This window comes from Aotus nancymaae, unplaced genomic scaffold (genome assembly GCF_030222135.1).
Source record: "Aotus nancymaae isolate 86718 unplaced genomic scaffold, 86718_ANA_hifiasm-v0.15.2.pri h1tg000006l, whole genome shotgun sequence".
NCBI classification, from domain to species: Eukaryota; Metazoa; Chordata; class Mammalia; order Primates; family Aotidae; genus Aotus; species Aotus nancymaae.
This window is the reverse complement of record NW_026988417.1, coordinates 80,387,029-80,411,383: the sequence shown is the minus strand read 5'-3', so window position 1 is coordinate 80,411,383 and position 24,355 is coordinate 80,387,029. Positions and strand designations below refer to the sequence as shown.

Genomic DNA, 24,355 nt, shown 5'->3' with positions numbered 1-24,355 from the left:
AATGAATTTTACTATTTGGGCTGAGCTGCTGCATACTTGTTTCATTTTATAAAATCCAAATTCAGTTTAAACCTGTGGCTACAGAGTGTAAAGAACATTATAAACATGTTTATGTGATAATGTGTGAAGAAAAAGAATAATGAATATTAAATGTTATCTTAGGCATAAATATGGTTACATTATCATTTGTTTGAAGAAGGAACTTTTTTTTTTTTAAGGCTGAAAAATCTTCAATACTAAAATCAAAAGAGGAAGGCCATGAGCAGTCAGCAGAACAGGGCAAGGGTTCTAGCCAAGAGCTGGGATTGAAGGACAGCGATGGTGACTTAAGTGTGGATTTGGAGTATGCACCAACTGAAGGTACACTGGACATAAAAGAAGATATAAGTGAACCTCAGGAGAAAAAACTCTCAGAGAACATTGATTTTCTGGCTCCTAGTGTCCGTTCCTTCACAGATTCTAACCAACAAGAAAGCATCAAAAAGGGAGAGGAAAACCAAGAACAACCTACAAATGATTCACATCATCAGTTGAACAGGAGCAGTAAACGTAGTCACCTGATGGATCAAGGAAACCAAGAGCAGGATCCAAATATTTCCAATGGAGAAGAGGAAGAAGAAAAAGAGCCAGGTGAAGCTGGTACCCACAATGATGACCAAGAAAGAAAGACAGAATTGTCCAGGGAGCATTCTAACAGCAAGCAGGAAGAAGACAATACCCAATCTGACGATATTTTGGAACAGTCTGATCAACCAACTCAAGTAAGCAAGATGCAGAAGGATGAATTTGAGCAGGCTAACCAAGAACAAGAAGAAGATAATTCCAATGCAGAAATGGAAGAGGAAAATGCATCAAACGTCGATAAGCACATTCAAGAGACTGAATGGCAGAGTCAAGAGGGTAAAACTGGCCCTGAAGCTATCAGCAACCACAAAGAGATAGATGAGGCTCTGCTCCTGGAACCTACTGATGATGGTAACACCATGCTCAGAAATCATGGAGCTGATGATAATGGGGGTGATGATGGCGATGATGGCCCCAGGCACAGTGCAAGTGATGACTACTTCATCCCAAGCCAGGCCTTTCTGGAGGCCGAGAGAGCTCAATCCATTGCCTATCACCTCAAAATTGAGGAGCAAAGACAAAAAGCAGGTGAAAATGAAAATATAGATACCAGTGAGCCTGGGGAATACCAAGAGGTAAGATTATTTTAAATGGTCCCTGTCCAATAAAGTCAACATTATCAACAAACAGTTATGACCCTTCTCTGTGCTCTCACAGTGTCCTGTGTGTATGTCTACGCATACATTACTAAAATATATTATAATTATTTATTTTTAGGTCCATCTCTATCATTAGGCTGAGAATGCCTGTTTTATTTGGGTTCCCCTAGAAGCAGGTCTTGGATTTGAGTGTTTATTTGAGAAGCACAGGGAACAAAGATTGAGGAGTGGAGACGTGATACAAAAAGGAAAGGAAGCTAATAAAAGGAACATCATTCAAGCCATGTAAAGACACTTTCTCAGAATTATTCCATTTGGGGATTGAAGGAGCTAGGGCACTTATTTTGGCTGAGGACTGCTAGAGAGGTATTAATTTCCCAGCATTTCCAGTCTGTCCCTTGAGTGGGCCAGGTCAATTTCCATGATTTTCCAGGCACAGAAATGCAGATATTAGCCATTTAAAGTTCCTGGAACTACTTGGAATGATAAATTATGACAGATGTGAAGGATGGGAGACATTGATAGCTGCTGCTCTAATGCCTTGAAAGCAGATGCAACATTGTATTCAAGTTGTATCACCAGTGTCCAACAAAATGCCTCTGACATAATAAAAGATCCAATGATGTTTGTTGAATTAGTTATAAAGATTAAGGTCCTACCTTATTAAGCAAACACACACCAAAATAATAATCTGGAAACTATAGCAGGGTCGGGGCAGGGAGGAAGCATATTTGGAGCTTTCATGCAAAATCCTGGCAGCCACCCACCAGCAAGACTTGGCACAGATTCTGGTGCACAAGGTCAGTGGTAAAACTTCAGTTACTGAGAACTCTGCTGCCACTCTAATGTAGGAGTTTTCTTATACCTTAAAAGCCTGGTGTGAAAGCTTTACAAACAAATTCAGAGAGATTTCCAATGTAACTCTGTCTTAACTGCAAAATCACAAGATAATACTACATTTCTAGTGTTTTCTCAAATCCAAAGAGGAGACTCCAAGTCTTATTGAGTAAGCCCCTGCGAGACTGCACTAAATCCCATTGATAAAGATAGAAAAGGGTCCTGTTCTCCAAGGGTTACTGTCTACCTCCACAGTTGTGACTGATTTCCCTTTCCTTTTTTTTTTTTTTAAGATGGAGTCTCACTCTATCACCCAGTCTGACATGCAGTGGTGCGATGTCAGCTCACTGCAACCTCTGCCTCCCAGGTTCAAGCAACTCTCCTATCTCAGCCTCCTGAGTAGCTGGGAATCCAGGTGCCTGCCACCATGCCCAGCTAATTTTTGTATTTTTAGTAGAGATGGGGTTTCACCTTGCTGGTCAGGCTGGTCTCAAACTCCTGACCTCAGGTGATCCACCTGCCTTGGCCTCCCAAAGTGCTAAGATTACAGGCTACCTTTCTTTCTTTTTTGTTTTGTTTTGTTTTGTTTTGTTTTGTTTTGTTTTGTTTTGTTTTTAGAGATGGAGTCTTGCCGTGTCTCCCAGGCTGGAGTGCAGTGGTGCAATCACAGCTCACTGCAGCCTCAACCTCCTGGGCTCTAGCAGTCCTCCCACCTTAGCCTCCTGAGTAACTGGGACCATAGACATGTACCGCCATGCCCAGGCTGATATTTTTCCTTTTTTTCTTTTTTATTTATTTTTATTTTTTGTAGAGATGGAGTTTCCCTATGTTGCCCAGGCTGGTCTTGAACTCCTGGGCTCAAGTGAATCTCCCACCATGGCCTCCCAAAGTGCTAGGATTACACTGCACCCAGCCTGGTTTCCCTTTCTGAGATCTGAAATGATTTGAGCATGAAAAACAGTCTGTGAAAGTATGCACAGTGGGAATATAAATTAAGTAACGGCTCTCCTCGTAGTAGATTTTAACTTTTGCTCTTGTTATTCTAAAGGTCAAGAAAGCAGACAACTCATCAAATGACGATGAGACATCAAGTGAAGGCAATATGAGGGTGCATGGTGTGGGTGAGTATGCAAAAAGCAAACTGTTTGTGACTATATCAAGGAAGAAATGGAATCTGCCATTTTGGGCTTGCCCCTCCATCCGTTGTGACTACTGCATAGAATTTTTCCTCTCCCCAATCCTCCCCAAGGAAAGGCTACCATAAATTGTTGATATTTTCTTGTGTATATTTGATATACAACTATGGGTAAATTTGTTTACAAACTGGAAGCCCTGTTGAGATATTAGTGAAAAGGCTAGAATTCCTTTTCCTTAAATCCTTTTGCTTCTGAAAAGAATTAATTCTATCTTATCTATTCTAAAGTCCACAACTTGCTGGTGAATTTATATTCCATTCTTAATAAAGGACCTAATTCCTTCCCCTATGACAAATATTTTGAATTTCAGCCTTATTTCACTTCTGACCAGCCTGCACAACATTGCACTAAGGACTTCAGACTGTGACCATCTCAGGCTTAGAAGAGCTGTCTGTTCTTTGCACATCTCCAGTTCAAACTGCTACAAAAGGAAATCTAGATTATCATGTAAAATAGTCTGTAAAATTATCATGTAAAATAGAAGGTTCCATGTGGAAATTAACACATCAATTAAAAAGGATTCTAATGTCTTCCTACTTACAAATTCGCAAATTTCAAGGACTTCAAAATTTCCCTTTCATCAGTGGAAAGGAAGCTAGTTGAGTGAATTTGTATTTGCATACTCAATTTAACTCTGTCCGTGTTTCCTGTCCAATCTTTTCTGTTAGATTCTTGCATGAGCTTCCAGTGTAAAAGAGGTCACATCTGTAAGGCAGACCAACAGGGAAAACCTCACTGTGTCTGCCAGGATCCAGTGACTTGTCCTCCAGCAAAACTCCTTGACCAAGTAAGTATTCTACAAAATAGTCTTTAAGTGGCTCCAAAGGTTAGTGACTGAAATGAAAATATTTGCAATTGAAATTTTTGCTAAAAAAAGGTAGGTACAGCCAGGTGCAGTGGCTCACGCCTGTAATCCCAGCACTTTGGGAGGTCAAGGCAGGCAGATCACGAGGTAAGGAGATTGAGACCATCCTGGCTAACACTATGAAACCCCGCCTCTACTAAAAATACAAAAAATTAGCCGGGCATGGTGGCATGTGCCTGTGGTCCCAACTACTCAGGAGGCTGAGGTAGGAGAATCGCTTGGACCCAGGAGGTGGAGGTCACAGTGAGCAGAGATTGCGCCACTGCACTCCAGCCTGAGCGACAGAGTGAGACTTCATCTCAAAAAAAAAAAAAGGTAGGTACGTAGGTTATCATCTAATATTTGAAGAAATATTAAACAGGAATAAATGCCAACAAAATCAAAGAATTTCAATTCTGCCGTAAAAAGATAACAGTGGCATTTGAGCTGTAGAACCCATTTTAAAACTCATGCCAGCCTTGGAACCTCTGCAGTTTTCATTCTACTGAGCTTATCTAGAGCTAAGTTGTCATCACTGTTGGTACAGTATAGTTGATTTTTTTAAAGCTAAACAGGACAATGATGATTTTAATAATCTCATCTACTTGACCACATTTTGGCACAGCACTGTTATCAGAGTATGAGCTTTAAGAAGTAGAGTGTCATCCAGTGAGCATTTGGCTCTATCAGATTTTCTCCTGCTTATCTCCCATAGGTTTGTGGCACTGACAATCAGACCTATGCCAGTTCCTGTCATCTATTTGCTACTAAATGCAGACTGGAGGGAACCAAAAAGGGGCATCAACTGCAGCTGGATTATTTTGGAGCCTGCAAATGTAAGATTATGTCCCTCCTGTCAACCATCATATTTGAGAGGGTTTGGGGTGAATCTGGACATTGCCTGATTATCTATATGTAAACAGGAAAAAGCTAATGTAGTTCTGAATACACACACACACACACACACACACACACACACACACACACACAAATCCACTGAAGAAATTTAAAAATAAGAACTCCCAGGCCTTAACTGTAGGAGATTCTGATTTAACTGAACAAGGTCGGAACTCTGACATGGTTTTTTTATTTGTTTTTAAAGTAACCTAGACAATTCTAATGTTCAGCCAGGGCTCAGAACCACTATGATAAAGTTATCCACTTAATCATAGAGTTGAATTACTGGAATTTTGCTACATTATTTGCCCTCTTCCCAACTTAAGTTAAGCCATTGCCAAGAAGTTTTCCAACAACATATTCTTCCAGAAGTTTTTTAAGGCTGTCTTCCTTCCCCAGGATACTCTCAATTGTGTTTGGCTCCCCTTACTGCTAAACGATTCTCCACATTAGCAGTGCTCCGTAATATTTCCAGGTCTCCTCCCCTTCCAGACCCAGGAGAGGATGAAACATGTCAGCCCCCTGGATGCTAAGTATGACCACATATCTTTCTTTGTCCAGTGAAATGAGAACAAAAATCATCTGTGTGAGTTCTGGGCAGAAGCATTGAAGAACTGGGGTATGGTTCTCTATCCTCTGCTCCTTTGTCACCACAATCTCTCTTTGAGATAGTGGCCTCAAAAAAAAGCAATGTCTTTGGTGGCTGGCAAGATGGCCAAATAGGAACAGTTCCAGTCTGCAGTTCCCAGAGAGATCAATGCAGAAGGCGAGTGATTTCTGCATTTCCAACTGAAGTATCCAGCTCATCTCACTGGAACTGATTAGACAGTGGGTACAGCCCACGGAGGGTGAGCTGAAGCAGGTGGGGTGTTGCCTTACCTGGGAAGCACAAAGGATCAGGGAACTTCCTCTGCTAAGCAAGGGAAGCCTCAAGGGACCGTGCCATGAGGGATGGTGTACTCTGGCTCAGATACTATGCTTTTCCCATGGTCTTTCACAACCCACAGACCAGGAGATTCCCTCGGGTGCCTACAGCACAAAGGCCCTGGGTTTCAAGCACAGAGCTGGGTGGCCATTTGCGCAGACACTAAGCTTGCTACAGGATTTTTTTTCATACCTCAGTGGCACCTGGAATGCCAGCAAGACAGAACCATTCACTTCCCTGAAAAGGGGGTTGAAGTCACGGAGCCAAGTTTCTAGCTCAGTGTATCCTACCCCCATGAAGCCCAGCAAGCTAAGATCCATGGACTCGAAATTCTTGCTGCCAGCTCAGCAGTCTGAAGTCTATATGGGATCCTCAAGCTTGGTGGGGGGAGGGGCATTCACCATTACTTATGCTTGAGTAGGCAATTTTCCCTTCACAATGTAAACGAAGCTGACAGAAAGTTCAAACTGGGCAGAGCCCGCCACAGTGCCACAAAGCTGCTGTATCCAGATGGCCTCACTAGATTTCTCTTCTCTGGGCAGGGCATCTCTGAAAGAGAGGCAGCAGCCCCTGTCAGGAGCTTATAGATAAAACGTGCATCTCCCTGGGCAGAGAACATGGGGGAAGGGTGTCTGTGGGCACAGCTTCAGCAGACTTAGACGTTCCTGCCTGTTGGCTCTGAAGAAAGCAGCAGATCTCCCAGCGCAATGCTCAAGCTCTGCTAAGGGTCAGACTGCCTCTTCAAGTGGGCCCTTGACCTCCATGCCTCCTGATTGAGAGACACCTCTCAGCAGGGATTGACAGACACCTCATACAGGAGAGCTCCAGCTGGCATCTGGTGGGTGCCCACTTGGACAGAGTTTCCAGAGGAAGGAACAGGCAGCAATCTTTGCTGTTCTGCACCTTCTGCTGGTGATACCCAGGCAAACAGGGTCTGGAGTGGACCTCCAGCAAACTCCAGAAGACCTGCAGCGGATAGACCTGCCTGTTAGAAGGAAAACTAACAAACAGAAAGGCATAGCATCAACAATAACAGAAAGGACATCCACAGAAAAACCCCATCTGAAGGTCACCAACATCAAAGATCAAAAATAGATAAATCCACAAAGATGAGGGAAAAACAGTGCAAAAAGGCTGAAAATTCCAAAAACCAGAATGCCTCTTCTCCTCCAAAGGATCACAACTCCTTGCCAGCAAGGGAACAAAACAGGATGGAGAATGAGTTTGATGAATTGACAGAGTAGGCCTCAGAAGGTGGGTAATAACAAACTCCTCTGAACTAAAGGAGCATGTTCTAATCCAATGCAAGGAAGCTAAGAAGGTCCCAATGCAAGGAACCTTGAAAAAAGGTTAGAGGAATTGCTAACTAGAATAACCAGTTTAGAGAAGAACATAAATGATCTGATAAAGCTGAAAAACACAGCACAAGAACTTCATGAAGCATACACAAGTATTAACAGCTGAATCGATCAAGCAGAAGAAAGGATATCAGAGAAGATCAACTTAATGAAATAAAGCATGAAAACAATTTTAGAGAAAAAAGAATAAAAGGGAACAAACAAAGCCTCCAAGAAATACAGGACTATGTGGAAAGACTAAACCTACATTTCACTGGTGTACCTGAAAGTGATGGGGAGAATGGAACCAAGTTGAAAAACACACTTCAGGATATTATCTAGGAGAACTTCCCCAACCTAACAAGACAGGCCAACATTCAAGTTCAGGAAATACAGAGTACCCCACAAAGATACTCCTCAAGAAGAGCAACCCCTGGGGGGTGGGGAGGGAGGGGAGGGCGAGGAGGGATAACATGGGGAGAAATGCCAGATATAGTATACGCCTAAAGTAAAATAAATAAATTAAATTGAAAAAAAAAGAAGAGCAACCCCAAGACACATAATTGTCAGATTCACCAAGGTTGAAATGAAGAAAAAAATGTTGAGGGCAGCCAGAGAGAAAGCTTAGGTTACCCACAAAGGGAAGCCCACCAGACTAACAGCAGAGCTCTCTGCAGAAACCCTACAAATCAGAAGAGAATAGGGGCCAATGTTCAACATTCTTAAGGAAAAGAATTTTCATTCCAGAATTTCATATCCAGCCAAACTAAGCTTCATAAGCAAAGGAGAAATAAAATCTTTTACAGACAAGCAAATGCTGAGAGATTTTGTCACCACCAGGCCTGCCTTACAAGAGCTCCTGAAGGAAGCACTAAATATAGAAAGGAAAATCCAGTACCAGCCACTGCAAAAACATACCAAATTGTAAAGACCATTGACACTATGAAGAAACTGCATCAATTAACAGGCAAAATAACCAGCTAGCAATATAATGACAGGATCAAATTCACACATAACAGTATTAACCTTAAATGTAAATGAACTAAATGCCCTAATTAAAAGAATCAGACTGGCAAATTAGATAGTCAAGACCCATTCTGTGTGCTGTATTCAGGAGACCCATCTCACATACAAAGACACACATAGGCTCAAGATAAAATAAACACATGGAGGAATATTTAGCAAGCAAATGGAAAGCAATAAAAAAAGCAGAGGTTGCTATCCCAGTCTCTGATAAAACAGACTTTAAATCAACAAAGATCAAAAAAGACAAAGAAGGGCATTACATAATGGCAAAGGGATCGATGCAACAAGAAGAGTTAACTATCCCAAATATATAGGCATCCAATACAGGACCACCTAGATTCATAAAGCAAGTTCTTACAGATCTACAAAGAGACTTATATTTCCACACAATAACAGTGGGAGACTTTAACACCTCATTGTCAATATTAGAAAGATCAATGAGACGGAAAATTAACAAAGGTACTCAGGACTTGAACCCAGCTCTGAACCAAGTGGACCTAATAAGATATCTACAGAACTCTCCACCCCAAATCAACTGAATATACATTCTTCTCAGCACCACAATGCACTTATTCTAAAATTAACCACATAATTGAAAGTAAGCACTCCTCGGCAAATGCAAAAGAACGAAAATCATAACAAACAGTCTCTTGGACCACAGTGCAATTAAAGTAGAACTCAGGATTAAGAAACTCACTCAAAACCATACAACTACATGGGAACTGAACAACCTGCTCCTGAATGACTATTGGGTAAATAACAAAATTAAGGTAGAAATAAATAAGTTATTTGAAACCAATGAGAACAAATATACAACATACCAGAATCTCCAGGACACAGCTAATGTAGTGTTTAGAGGGAAATTTATAGCACTAAATGCCCAAAGGAGAAAGTGGAAAAGATCTAAAATAGACACCCTATCATCAAAATTAAAAGACCTAGAGAAGCAAGAGCAAGCAAATTCAAAACTAGCAGAAGACAAGAAATAACTAAGATGAGAGCAGAACTGAAGGAGATAGAGACATGAAAAATCCTTTACAAAATCAATGAATACAAGAGCTGGGTTTTTTGTTTTTTTTTTTACAGGATTAACAGAATAGATAGATGCTAGCCAGACTAATAAAGAAGAAAAGAGAAGAGAATCAAATAGAAACAATAAAAAATGACAAAGGGGATATTACCACTGATCCCACAGAAATACAAACTACCAGCAGAGAAAACTATAAACACGTCTACACAAATAAACTAGACAATCTAGAAGAAATGGATAAATTCCTGGACTTATACACCCACCTGAAACTAAACCGGGAAGAAGTTAAATCCCTGAATAGACCATTAACAAATTCTGAAATTGAGGCAATAATTAATACCCTACCAACTAAAAAAAGTCCAGGACCAGAAAGATTGACAGCTGAACTCTGCCAGAGGTACAAAGAGGATCTGGTACCATTCCTTCTGAAACTATTCCAAACAATAGAAAAAGAAGGACTCTTTCCCAACTCAATTTATGAGGTCAGCATCATCCTGATACCAAAACCTGGCAGAGACATAACAACAACAAAAAGAATATTTCAGACCAAAATCCCTGATGAACATCAATGCAAAAATCTTCAATAAAATACTGACAAACCAAATCCAGCAGCACATCAAAAAGCTTACTCACCATTATCAAGTCAGCTTCATCCCTGGAATGCAAGGTTAGTTCAACATATGCAAATCAATAAATGTAATCCATCACATAAACAGAACCAACAACAAAAACCACATGATTATCTCAATAGATGCAGAAAAGGCCTTCAATAAAATTCAACACCCCTTCATGCTAAAAAAGTCTCAATAAACTAGGTGCTGATGAAAATTATCTCAAAATAATAAGAGCTATTTATGACAAACCCACAGCCAATATCATACTGAATGGGCAAAAGCTGGAAGCATTCTGTTTGAAAACCAGCACAAGACAAGGATGCCCTCTCTCACCACTCCTATTCAACATAGTATTGAAAGTTCTGGCCAGGGCAATCAGGCAAGAGAAATAAATAAAGGATCTTCAAACAGAAAGAGAGGAAGTCAAATTGTCTCTGTTTGCAGATGACATGATTGCATATTTAGAAGACCCATCATTGCAGCCCAAAATCTCCTTAAAGGTGATAAGCAACTTCAGCAAAGTCTCAGAAACAAAATCAATATGCAAAAATCACAAGCATCCCTATACACCAATAACAGACTAACAGAGAGTCAAATCATGAGTGAACTCCCATTCACAATTGCTACAAAGAGAAAAAATACCTAGAAATACAACCTACAAGGGATTTGAAGGACCTCTTCAAGGAGAACTACAAACCACTGCTCAAGGAAATAAGAGAGAATGCAAACATATGGAAAAACATCCCATGCTCATAGTTAGGAAGAATCAATATCATGAAAATGGCCATACTGTCTAAAGTAATTTATAGATTCAATGCTATCTCTATCAATCTACCACTGACTTTCTTCACAGAATTAGAAAAAAACTACTTTAAATTTCATATGGAACAAAAAAAGAGCCCATATAGCCAAGATAATCCTAAGCAAAAAGAACAAAGCTGGAGGCATCACACTACTTGACTTCAAACTATACTACAAGGCTACAGTAGCCAAAACAGTATGGTACTGGCACCAAAACAGATATATAGACCAGTGGAACAGAATAGAGGCTTCAGAAATAATGCCACACATCTGTAACCATCTGATCTTTGACAAACCTGACAAAAACAAGCAATGCAGAAAGGATTCCCAATTTAATAAATGGCATTGGGAAAACTGGCTAACTATATGCAGAAAACTGAAACTGGACCCCTTCCTTACATCTTATACAAAAATTAACTCAAGATGGATTAAAGACTTAAACATAAGACCTAAAACCACAAAAACCCTAGAACAAAATCTAAGCAATACCATACAGGACATAGGCATGGGCAAAGACTTCATGACTAAAACACCAAAAGCAATGGCAACAAAAGCCAAAATTGGCAAATGAAATCTAATTAAACTATAGAGCTTCTGCACAGCAAAAGAAACTATCATCAGAGTGAACAGGCAAACTAAAGAATAGGAGAAAATTGTTGCAATCTATCCATCTGACAAAGGTCTAATATCTAGAATCTACAAGGAACTTAAACAAATTTACAAGAAAAAAACAACTCCATTAAAAAGTGGGTGAAGGATATGAACAGACACTTCTCAAAAGAAGACATTTATGTGGCCAACAAACATATGGAAAAAAGCTCATCATTACTGATCATAAGAGAAATACAAGTCAAAATCACAATGAGACACCATCTCACGCCAGTTAGAATGGTGATCATTAAAACATTAGGAAACAACAAATGCTGGGAAGGATGTGGAGAACTGGGAGTGCTTTTACACTGTTGGTGGGAGTGTAAATTAGTTCAACCATTGTGGAAGACGGTGTAGTGATTCCTCAAGGATCTAGAAACAGAAATTCCATTTGACCCAGCAATCCATGGGTATATAACCAAAGGATTTTAAATCATTCTACTATAAAGACACAGGCACACATATGTTCACTGCAGCACTATTCACAATAGCAAAGACTTGGAACCAACCCAAATGACCGTCAATGATAGACTGGATAAAGAAAATGTAGCACATATACACCATGGAACACTATGCAGCCATAAAAAAAGGATGAGTTTATGTCCTTTGCAGGGACATGGATGAAGCTGGAAACCATCATTCTCAGCAAATTAACACAGGAACAGAAAATCAAACACCACAATTTCTCACTCATAAGTGGGAGTTGAACAATGAGAACACATGGACAGAGGGAGGGGAACATCACACACTGGGGACTGTCAGGGGCCCCTTTAAGTATATCAGAACTTAAAGTACAATAAAAATTTACAAAAAAAGAAAAAGAAAAAAAAATGGCAACATCATGCTGAGCTCCAGGGAGACTGCTATGAGCAGACCCCTCCAGCCACCTTGTATTGGATTTGTAGCAGAATTGCAAAATTGACTTTTGCTTCTTTAAGCCACTGAGATTTAGCATTATTTCTTACTGTAGTATGAGCTAATATCTACCTTTTCCTCTATTCAACAGCACTTGCCCCTCCACCTACAAACTTCAACTCTGACTCTACAGCAGTGGTTCTAGGGCCTAGTTGCACATCCAAATTGCTCTTGGAGCTTTAAAAACATCCTGATGCCCAGGCTTCACACCAGTACAATCACATCAGAATTTACTTGAATGGAAGCTGGCATTTGGTATGTTTTTTAAAACCCCAGGCAAATCTGTTGTGCCACCACCAGGGCTAAGGACCACTGTCCTAATAAAGGGGCCCTAAGAAAGCTCCGATAGTCGCCAGAAGTTGTTAAGCTTCCTATTATGAGGACTTGCCATAGGACATGAATAAGTCCAAAGATTACAGTATATTTTCTGCTTGTAACAGCTATTCCTGTTTGTACGGACTTTGAAGTGACTCAGTTTCCTCTAAGGATGAGAGACTGGCTCAAGAATATCCTGATGCAGCTTTATGAAGCCAACTCTGAACATGCTGGATATCTAAATGAGAAGCAGAGAAATAAAGTAAGTTATCCACAGGTTAGCTTCTTCAGTGTTTGTCTACAGGGCATGAGGAAGAAAGACATGGTGGGGGGCTACCTACCTCTGCATACTGGCAGAAGCTCACTATGCTTCTCCACACCTGCTTAGCCCACGTGGCTTCACAGAATAGTAGATGTCACCATTTATGCCACAAGGTTTCAGAAACCACTGAACCTCCCCATTCTTCCCAATGGTGAGTGGCCTGAATTAGGGCTCTTCAAATCACAACTAGAGCAAGCTCTGGTTGAGCAAAGTTAATATAAATTCAGCATTGATATAGTCAGGCCAGACATCTTATTTAAATCTAAGCATGTTTTTTTTTGCTCTCATAGGCCAGATATAGATGTATGATACAAAGGAAATCCATTACTCACAATATCAGTACTATATTAAGATTAAAAAGCACAGAACATTGATTCCAGAAGCTTCCAGAGAAAATTCATTCACCAGATAGTTACTGAGTGCCAGAAATTGACCTAAATACTGGAGTTGCAGCAATGAACCAGACAAAATCTCTACCTTCATGAGTTTACATTCTAGGTTAAGAGAAAGATTCTAAACAAATAAGTATATATGTGTGTGTGTCTAATGTATATATGTGTATATATTTGTATATATACACATATATAGGCATACATGCAATTATATAAATATAGTCAAATGAGCATTTATGCAAACATAATCAAATCAGCAAATATATGTATAAGTATGTCAGTTGAGATGAAACATGCTGTGAAGACAAATAAAACATGAAGGAGGGTGTGCATTAACTGTGTCAAATGCTGTTTATAGGTTGTAAGTTGAGGACTGAGGACTGGCCAGAGATTTAGCATGTCAAGGTCATTCACAGCAGCAAAGACTACTCACAATAGCAAAGTTGACTTTGATAGGAGCTGTTCCTGCAGTGGGAGAATGTCTAGGGAAGGAAGCTTCAGTAGACAGAGTTCAACAGAGAATAGGAGGAAGGATGTGAGTGCCACAAGTACAGACAGTCCTTTCAAGGAGTTTTGCTATAAAGAGATAAACAGAAATGAGGTGGCAGCTGAAGGGGAAAGTGAGATCAAGAGTCCCACCTTGCAGTGGGAGATGGTAGAGGATGTTTGTGTGTTTCTGGAAATAACCCAGTCAAGAAGGAAAAATTAGTGAGAAGCAGAGAATGCACACAACTGCCAGAGGGCCATCTTCAATAGGTATCCCTGCCAGAGGAGAGGGGTTGGGCTTAGGTTAGGAGCACAGGAAGATCGCAGGAAGGAAAGTTGTGGTCCTGGGAGCAGGTGGAGGTTCTGTTTGCTTCCAATTACTCAGCGAAAGAAGAGGCAACATCACAAGCTGAGAGTTTCACGTGCACTGCTCAAGAATAACTTCTAGCCTCCCTCTTGAATACAATGTCACAGAGAGCCTTGAGGGTATTAGCTATGAAATGGGGAAATTTCAATGGGGCTGGCCAAGCAGTAACACACCAGGGCTAAAGGGAGAGTGAGTGGGCACCGGATGGGTGACCTAGAAGACTAAGAATGGACTCTGTCAGCAGAGGAAGGAGCAGCACTTCTCACTAACTAATCAAAAATTTTGCCTAAGTCAATTCAGCCCTTTTCATTAAAACCTCATAGTTAAAAAAAAAAATGCAGTAAACATTACTTGGTTAAAAGAAAGAGGCAAAAAATACTTAAAATATTTAAAAGCTTATAAAAGATTTAAATTTCTTCTGAAAACCTGAGGTTTCTTACATCAGGTGCTATGCTATATCAGGTAGACATGAAAAAGGCCTGTAGTATTGATTGGAAGGCATTTCATTTGGTTGCACATGATGTCCTGAGCTTGTTTTCCTCTATCATGTTACTGTCACTCTTCAAGTAACCTTTAGCAAGTGACGAGTCCATTACATTTGTCTGATTCTCTGACAGTCTTCTCCCTTCCTAATTCCAGGTCAAGAAAATTTACCTGGACGAAAAGAGGCTCTTGGCTGGGGACCATCCCATTGACCTTCTCCTAAGGGACTTTAAGAAAAATTACCACATGTATGTGTATCCTGTGCACTGGCAGTTTAGTGAACTTGACCAACACCCTATGGATAGGTAAGAACTCTTTTTACCTTTCCATTTCTAGATTTATCTCTCTGATAAAATGTCTATATATCTCTGCAAAAGGAAATCTAATTTAGGACATTTCCCAGTTCCACTTTAGAATACTGAAATGTCGAACATACTTAGGAGTCTAAACACAGAGCTGCTGTGATGATAGCAGAATATGGCTACTCCACAGCTCCCAAGTTTACATGCGAAGGTCCGGCTTCCCACAGAGACTCCACCAATTTTCTCAGTCTTGATCCTAAATTCCCAAGATATTCTGATTGGCCCAACATGGGTCAAGTGCGTACATCTAAAACAATCAGGTATGGCCAGTGGATGAGAACCAGGTTGTACCAACATGATTTCTGGGTACACCCCTATAGATTTAGGGTGGGGGAAGGACAGTTCCCATGAAGAGAGAAACTTTGTGAATTGACATCCCAAAAGCTGTCAACCTTACCCACAAACAGTTTATTTCATTGGCAGTTTTCATCAGTATTCTATTTATTTTGCATATACAGCAACCTTATGGAAGAAAAATGTCCTTGGTAAGCCTAAGAGTTAAATCATCATGCATAAGCTAACTCGATTAATAGGATGCCATGTATTTCATTGCAGAGTCTTGACACATTCTGAACTTGCTCCTCTGCGAGCATCTCTGGTGCCCATGGAACACTGCATAACCCGCTTCTTTGAGGAGTGTGACCCTAACAAGGATAAGCACATCACCCTGAAGGAGTGGGGCCACTGCTTTGGAATTAAAGAAGGTAAATGCATCACCAGCCAAAGAAGAGGGACGTCTTCTTCCCCAGACAAGCTCTAAGCCCTGCATGCTTCCTAGAGAGGTCCTTCCACATGTCCAAATTGAAAGCTTGAAACAAAAAGGTGGCAGCTTGTTAGATAGGACTCACTTGGTGCACATGCTGTCATTGCAAAGTCACTTCTTACTACCTTTATGGCACTGTTTTGGAAGGGTAGCAAGAGTGAAACATGCATTGAGGTCTCGGCAGTTAGCTCAGCCTAAAAAAAACACGTGAATCCAGAGAGTTGGGCAAAATCTCAGCAGGCTTTGGGTCCTTCCTTATTTAATATCCTACCTTAACCTGGACCTTGGGTCAAACTTTTCAAAATCACATGGAAAGAATAAAAAAGCAAGCTCGTTTCTGACAATGGGAGATGTCAGAACATCTCAGGATCAATTACCAACACACTAAAGACTGGATCTTAGATCACAAGTAGTGCTGGGATAATCCTTTAACCCAAAACTCACCCATGACTTTATCCTCAATGACTGGGGCTGTGGGAAGGTAGATCAGAGTATTCTTTCTTTACTCCTGCAGTAGAGGAAATTAAATTTAGACACGTTTTGCTTGGTTATGTCTTAATATGTTTCCTTTTCTCTTCCTAAGTTAGACTTGACTTTTATGATCAGGTAGTTTTTCAATAATTAAGATATGAAAAGCCAAGTGCAGTGGCTCATGCCTGTAATCCCAGCACTTTGGGAGGCCGAGGCAGGCAGATCACCTGAGGTCAGAAGTTCAAGACAAGACTGGCCAACATGGGGAAACCCCGTCTTTACCAAAAATACAAAAATTAGCCAGGCTTGGTGGTACACACCTGTAATCCCAGCTATTCGGGAGGCTGAGGCAGGAGAATTGCTTGAACCTGGGAGGCAGAGGTTGCAGTGAACCAAGATCATGCCATTGCATTCCAGCCTGGGTGACAGAGTGAGACTCAGTCTCAAAAAAAAAAAAAAAGAAAAAAAAAGAAATGAAAGATGTTCAAAAAATGAGCATTACAATCTGCTCACAATTCTCACCACACACACACAAAAATGATAGTATGTGAGGTAATGCATTTGTTAATCAGCTCAATTTAGCCATTCCACAGTATATACATATTTTAAAAGATTATGTTTTACATGATATATACTATTTTATTTGTCAATTAAAATAAATAAGTAAGAAAATACCACTCACAGAACATAAATTAACAGTGAACATCAAATCTCTGAAACAGAGATTTCATTCATGTTTACAATATGCCCTTGGGGTAAACATGCAGCTAAGCAGTAAAGGAAAGTCAGTTCATCAAACATCAGAAGTTTCCAAAAAGAAATAACCTGTGCAACCTTCATTTTTAAAATATCCCCCATACATATGTAGAATGCCTTAAAATTAGAGAGGAAGAGGTTAAAGTATGATTTATTTAGTAATAAATAGATAAGCAAAGAGGGTTGGTCCTTTTCCTTGCAATATTATTCTGTGAAATAAACGCAACTGTAATGAGCAAAGGATGTATATTTTTTAAGTACCTAGTTGTCTATGGTGCATAGTGAATCACTCCAGAACTTAGCAGCTTCAAATCTTTCTCACAGTTTCCAAGGGTCAGGAATCCCACAGTAACTAACCTGGATGGCTCTGGATTAGGATCTCTCATTAGGTTGTGGTCAAGCTGTCATGCAGTGAGGCAGTTATCTGACGGCTTGACTGCGGCCGAAGAGTCTGTTCCTGAGCTCACTCCCATGGCTGTTTGCGGGAGCCTTCAGTATCCCATCATGTAGGCCTCTCCTCCACAGGGCTGCTCACAGCAAGGTATCTGGTTTCCTCCAGAGTGAGACACTAGGCAGAGAGAGAGAACGCCAAGATTGAGGCCCCAATGTCTTTTATAACCTAACCTCAGAAGTTACATACCATTACTTCTGCCATATTCTATTGGCCACACTGACCAATCCTGCTACAACAGGAGGAGGAGAAGGAGACCACAGAAGGCTGGGTGTCAATCGTCTTTCTAACATCTATTATATAAGCAGAGTACTTATAAAAATTCAAATATATCCCTCTGTCCTGCCCTGCCAGTATCTAGAGGGGAAAACTCAGCTGGGATAGGACATATTTATGGATGCCTGTTTATATGTCATGTGATTTTAAAGGGCTGATAAAAAGGCAAATTTAAACAGAAGCCATTTACTTAAGAAAACCAGTTGCATCTCATTCTTCCTCTTGCAAAGCTTCTGGCAGCTCTGCAGTGTGTAAGCTCACCCAGTCTCCACTGAGCGGTTGTCTGGGAGGAACAGGAAGGACTTAAAGTCCAGTCATTTGCAAAGCTGCTAATGATCTTGTTTGTGCACTGTGGTTTGGCCATCATTACCTTATTTTGAAGAAAGGAAAAAATTATCACATAATAAACCAATAAAAAGATATTAAATATTCAGTCAGAACATGTAAACAAGTTATTGCTTTGGAATGTAGCTAGAGAAAAAAAAATCTTTATTTGTAAGTATACCCTTCTTTCCTTCAAGGCTGAGAAATCCACAGAAAGAGAATATAAAGTTTAGCCAATGCTTTCCTGAATTTTAACTGCCTGTGATAGATTTGCTTATATATTCCTACTCTGTTATTAACTAGCTATGTGAATTAGGGCATGCCACTTATCCTCAGTGAGTCTCATTTTCCTTATCTGTAAAAATGGGGTTGAAGTAACAAGTGGAGGAGTCCTCATTTATTTCGTGCCCATGCATTGACACATATCCATGCTAATCTTCAGAAAACCTTCCACAAGTGAGACTCACAGGGTAAACAAGTCAGATGACGCAGGTTCTCCTAAGTCACTTAAAGAAATTATACTAAGAGTACTGGGGGATCACCAAAGTGTTTCAAACAAGCCAGTGATTTCCCTGAGTTTGTATTTAAGGATTCCCCCGGGTACGTTGTGGAGAGGCCAAAGAATTGTTGAGAGAATATTGTGGTAAACCCAGGCAAGAGCTGATGAGAACTTCAACTAGGGGAGTGACAGAGAAGAAAAAAAGAGAAGTAAACATATTGAAGATATATTTTAAAATACAAGCATACCCAAATGTATAGCATGTAGAAATAAGACAATATTTGGTAGAAAATATGTGGGGGCAGAGAGCAGACAGGTGAGAGATGGAAAAGAGAAGTGCAATGCCTAGGTCCCTGGCTTAGAGCAGGCAGGGTAAATAGAGGTAAATAGAGGCACCTTCCGCTGAGGAAACACAAGAACAGAAGTGGATATGGGGTAAATGACAAATTCCATTTGGGATACGTTGAATTGTAAAGTATTAGGTTATCTCTTAAGTGTTAGGTTCATGCAAAAGTAATTATGGTTTTGCCATTGTCTCCACCACTCCATCAAAACTACCATTATTTCTACTATGCCCACCACTGATGGGCACCTACAATGATTGTATGCCTTTGCTGTTGTGAATAGTGCTGCAATGAACATGTGAGTGCATGTGTCTTTTTAGTAAAACGATAGTTCCGTTTTAAGTTCTTTGAGAAATCTCCAAACTGCTTTCCACAGTGGCTCAACTAATTTACATTACCGGTGTATAAGCATTCCTTTTTCTCTGCAGCTTCACCAGCATGTTGTTTTTAGACTTTTTAATTATAGCCATTTTGACGGATGTGAAATGGTATCTCATTGTGAGATGGTTTTGATTTAAATTTTACTGATGATAAGTAATGTGGAACACACACATATATATATATATATATATATATATTCAACATAAACCGTACAACGAACACTGGCGCCTACCAGAGAGTGGAGTGTGGGAGGAGGGAGAGGATCAGGAGAAATAACTAATGGATACTAGGCTGAATACCTGACTGACAAAATAATCTGTACAACCCTCATGTCATGGGTTTGCTTATATAACAAATGTGTACATGTACTTCTGAACTTTATATATATATATATAAATATATATATATGTATTTGTTAAACATACATATTTGTTTTTATATATATGTTTAACTTTATATATATAAATATAAATATACGTATTTGTTAAACATATATATATATATTTGTCGGCTGCTTATATATAAAGACAGGGTTTGGGAACTGAAATGCATATTTGGGGATTATAAGCATACAGATAATAATTGACATGAGGGAAGGGAACTAATTCTCCCAAGGAAAAACATTGAGTTACATGAAAAAGCGTCTAGGATTAAATACCACACTGAGGAACAACATCTAGATGGTGGATAGAGGAGGAAGAAAGAATTCAGTAAGGTGAATGAAGTTTCTCCTGAAATGAAGGAAGAAAACCAGGATAGTGCCATGCAAAGGAGGTGTTTCCAAGAGGAGGAAGAGACTGACAGTGCCAAGTGCGACTGAGATGTCAAAGAAGGTGAAAGAAATAATGACATCCTGGGTGGCCTTGGGGAGAGTAGTGTTGGTGGAATGGTAAAGATGGAAGTCACATTCTATAGGCTGAGAAGAAAAGAGAGATGAGAAAGGGTAAATATTGGATGTTTGAGTGTAGGAAAGACCTAGAAAAGATATAGAGTAACAGGAGCATTTTCTAGAATAAGAGAGATTTGGGCATTCCACTCATTTATTCATTCATTTGCTCAAGAAATCTTTACAGATGGTTTACATCAGTGCAGGCACTGTTCTAGAGGCTAAATATACAACATATTTAAATGCTAACGGGACGGGCCTCCCAGTAGAAAAGGAAAGGTGAAGGAAGGATGTAAGAAAGAAAGCAGAAAGTAAAAGGAGAATCTCGTGAAGGTCAGAAGAGGTCTTGCACATAGGTAGAGGAATTAGCCTTAGCATCAAGAAAATGGACATCTCTTATCTGAGCAACAGAAAGAAGACAAAGGCTTTGGGTGCAAATATAAGTAAATATAAAAGTAATGAAGTTATTATCTCCAGTTTGCAAATGAAACCAGTACTCAAAAAATACATATCAAAGTCCACAATCTTTCCAATTCTCTGGGCTAAAGACTGTTAGCAGGAAACTTACCTAGTGCCCAGACGGAGTAGTTTAATAGTTTAGTATGCTTCAAATTACCTGCTTTAAACATTTAATGGTTAAATTATGACATGGAATCAACCTAAATGCCCATCAATGGTAGACTGGATAAAGAAAATATGGTACATATACACCATGGAATACTATGCAACCATAAAAAAGAATAAGATCATGTTCTTTGCAGGAACATGGATGGAGCTGGAGGCATTATTCTTAGCAAACCAATGCAAGAACAGAAAACCAAATACTACACGTTCTCACTTACAAGTGGGAGCTAAATGATAAGAACACACAGACAGATAGAGGGGAATAACAGACACTGGGGCCTACCAGAAAGTGGAGGGTGGGAGGAGGGAGAGGATCAGAAAAAATAACTAATGGTACTAGGCTTAGTACCTTAGTGACAAAATAATCCGTACAGCAAACCCCCATGACTAGGGTTTGCCTATATAACAAACCTGCACATGTGCTTCTGAACTTAACAGGTTTTTTTTTTTTTTGAGAAAAAACAGTTTAACAATTATTGAGTTAGGGTGGGCCATATTGGTAAGCAGAGATCTTATATCCACTAGAGGATACTGTCTTCTTCCACAGGTATAGTGACAAGTTCTTTGACAAGCTACTCAATGAAAAACTGGATTTACCTAGCACTACACTTCTATTTATTTCTGTTATATTTTAGCTCACCTTCCAGATTAGTCTACTTGGCACTTCTTGGCTGGACCTCCCTTTAATCTGCTCTTCCTCAGTCAGTGGTTCTCAACCCTGCAGCAGAATTACCTGCAGTTTTCCAAATGTCTACATGCCATTAGCTCACCCCTAGGCGTTCTGATTCTAGAGGCCAGAGGTGAGGCCTAAAAATATATATTTTTAAAAGTTCATGAGTGACATTGACGCCCTACCAGAGTTGAGGATCACCATTATACTGTCTTATTAGATGATTTCTCTAATCCTTCAAATCTGATATTGTTTGTTCTATTACTCTGGCTACTTTCTAAAAGTATTTCTTTTGCTTCTTGTTTTTTACAGAAGACATAGATGAAAATCTTCTCTTTTGAATGAAGATTTTAAAGAACTCAACTTTCCAGCATCCTCCTCTATTCTAACCACTTCAGCAATATATGCAACTGTGATACTTGTAGATTTATATTTAGCAAAATGTTTGCATGTATGACAAGACAATGAGAGTAATTGCTTGATAACAACCTATGCACCAGGTATTTAACCTCGACTTTGGAAACAAAAATATAAAATTAAGTAAAGTCAACATATGCAAAATACTGTACATTGTGAACAGAAGTTTAATTCATAGTAATTTCACTCTCTGCATCAACTTATGAGATAATTAATGATAAAACTATTAACAATAAAAATAATGTATTTGTATTGTTCATAATATCATTTGCACTTCAACAAAGTGGAATGTTGCTCTTTTGTGGTTAGTGTCTATTATTTTCAATATCTTAATACCCTAATAAAGAGTCCATAAAAATCCAAATGCTTATTTCCAGTTATTATTTAGACAATCAAATGTGAAAGATCAGCCCAAGACTCACATCTCATATCAAATTATAATTGTGCTTCCTAAACCCTACTACTTTGTGTGTGTGTGTGTGTGTGTGTGTGTTGGAAGAAAAAGTGTGAGACATCTCTTACAGAAAACAAATACTCAGTGGTAAAATAAGAGCAGCTCATTAATGTCCTTCATCATTATGTAAGTTTAAACAGAAAACTAAATAAACAAATTCAAGTGCTTTTTTACCAAATTTGATTTAAAATGTAGAACAAGCTGGGTGCAGAGGCTCACCCTATAATCCCAACACTTTGGGAGGCCAAGGCGGGAGGATTCCTTGAGCTCAGGAGTTCAAAACCAGCCCAGGCAACATGGAGAGACCCTGTCTCAAATAAACCTTTAAAAAATAGCCAGGCAAGATAGCATGCACCTGTGGTCCCAGCTATTTGGTAGACTGAGGTAGGAGAATTGTTCGAGCCTAGCAGGTCGAGGCTGCAGTGAGCCAATATAGCACCACTGCACTCCAGCCTGGGTGACAGGGCAAGGCCCTGTCTCAAAATATAAATAAATAAAAATAAAATGTGGAAGATTATGTGCTGCTTGATCCAACTAATTCTAACTTTTTGTTCAGTTGAGAATGTGTGCTGGGGAAGAGGGCAGCCCTGCAGAAATTTCTACACATTCATTGCCTCAAAATAAAGAAAAGTAAGGGTAAAACAGGTAGAGAGCCATAAAGTGTTTTGATGTCCAATGTAGAAAGAGATTAAATATTAATACTGTAAATTGATAGCAAAAAAAACTGTCATAAGCAAAAATTTGTGTTTTTATTCAGACTCTTCTTTGATAACTATTACAGTAAAAGTTAGATAACAAAAATATGACATCATAATATAGTTTTCCAAGTTCTGAAGGCAATGAAAGAACATGTCACTCACTTTGACTATTTGAAAGAAAATGGTTTTCTACAGTTTTCTATCTGAAATGAAAGATATCAACACAATGAGCTTTTATTTTTTTAAATAATCAAAAAATTTGTTGTTGTTGTTATAAACCTTATCTGCGATAGTCACTGAGAAAACATGCCCCTAGGAATTTTATCTGAAAGATACTTACAGAATAGTTTATTTTTTTACCAGAATTATCTTCTCTGAGAACTTCAAAATTTTATTCATTATCTCTTTTCATAACTCAATACATTTCTTATTCTTAACTAGAACCATATCATACTATGTCCTTTCTAAATAATTAACTTCAACTTGATTCATCTTTAATAATTAATTAGATAAAATCTAATTAAATATTATTTGTAACTTTTTCCAACTACAGAAATAATTTTAGAAACTATTCCAAATTTCAGAACAATTTTATGTGAAGCTGAAAAGGTCTTAGCTAATTACAAACTAGGTTTTTGGGAACAGTGAAATTATATTAAGAAGTAATAATTAGACCTAAATCATCTTTTACCCTCAGACAGCTTTCAAAAATGTTGTAGAATAGTGAAAAGTGATTTTAATGTCACTGTAAGGACACCACCTCAATATCTACTAAAAATTTTATTTGAAAATAATACTCATTTTGAAATGAAAAATATTTAATAGAAAATTTCAACCTTAAATTTCTCTATCATTTAGAGCTCTCACATGTATAGCTAGATGACCTATTATAGAAGCACATTAATATTCTTGGTGGTCACAGTTTTTAATTGTGGGTTGTTTGTAATAAAGACACTACTCTAATCCCAACCTAAGAGATAAAGTTATTTTCTCAGTAATCAGACTGTAAGTCTACCTCTGTGTAATTGAGAGACTTTGGAAGTTGGAGCTCCTGGTATGAAAGCAATTATTCACTTTAGCTTTGAATTTTGTGACTCATATTGCCCATAACCATAAAGGCATTAGTAACATGCCTTAAATACTAGATGGGCATAGAGACTGTAGGTGATCGCACTGCTCCTTATATCTGTTGCTCCAAGGGTCACTGAAGCAAAGGTAATTGAGGAGATATATAGTATCATTTGGACTGATTCTATTGCACTAGATAAAAGAATGTAACATAGTCTTATATTGGGTAATTTAATGATTTCTAATAGTT

General features: G+C 39.0%; 1 protein-coding gene across 2 annotated transcripts in view; it reads left to right on the top strand.

The window, feature by feature from the left end:
- SPARCL1 (SPARC like 1) overlaps positions 1-22,249 on the top strand; it is a 54,751-nt gene extending 32,502 nt beyond the window's left edge. For both annotated transcript variants that reach the window (XM_021673257.2, XM_021673256.2), the window contains 8 exons: positions 219-1,199; positions 3,109-3,181; positions 3,925-4,043; positions 4,816-4,936; positions 12,737-12,873; positions 14,818-14,966; positions 15,579-15,727; positions 21,781-22,249. In XM_021673257.2, the coding sequence (XP_021528932.2) occupies positions 219-1,199; positions 3,109-3,181; positions 3,925-4,043; positions 4,816-4,936; positions 12,737-12,873; positions 14,818-14,966; positions 15,579-15,727; positions 21,781-21,809 (1,758 nt within the window). In that variant the 3' untranslated portion in view covers positions 21,810-22,249. The remainder of the gene's footprint in view (positions 1-218; positions 1,200-3,108; positions 3,182-3,924; positions 4,044-4,815; positions 4,937-12,736; positions 12,874-14,817; positions 14,967-15,578; positions 15,728-21,780) is intronic.
- The last annotated feature ends 2,106 nt before the right edge of the window (positions 22,250-24,355 follow it).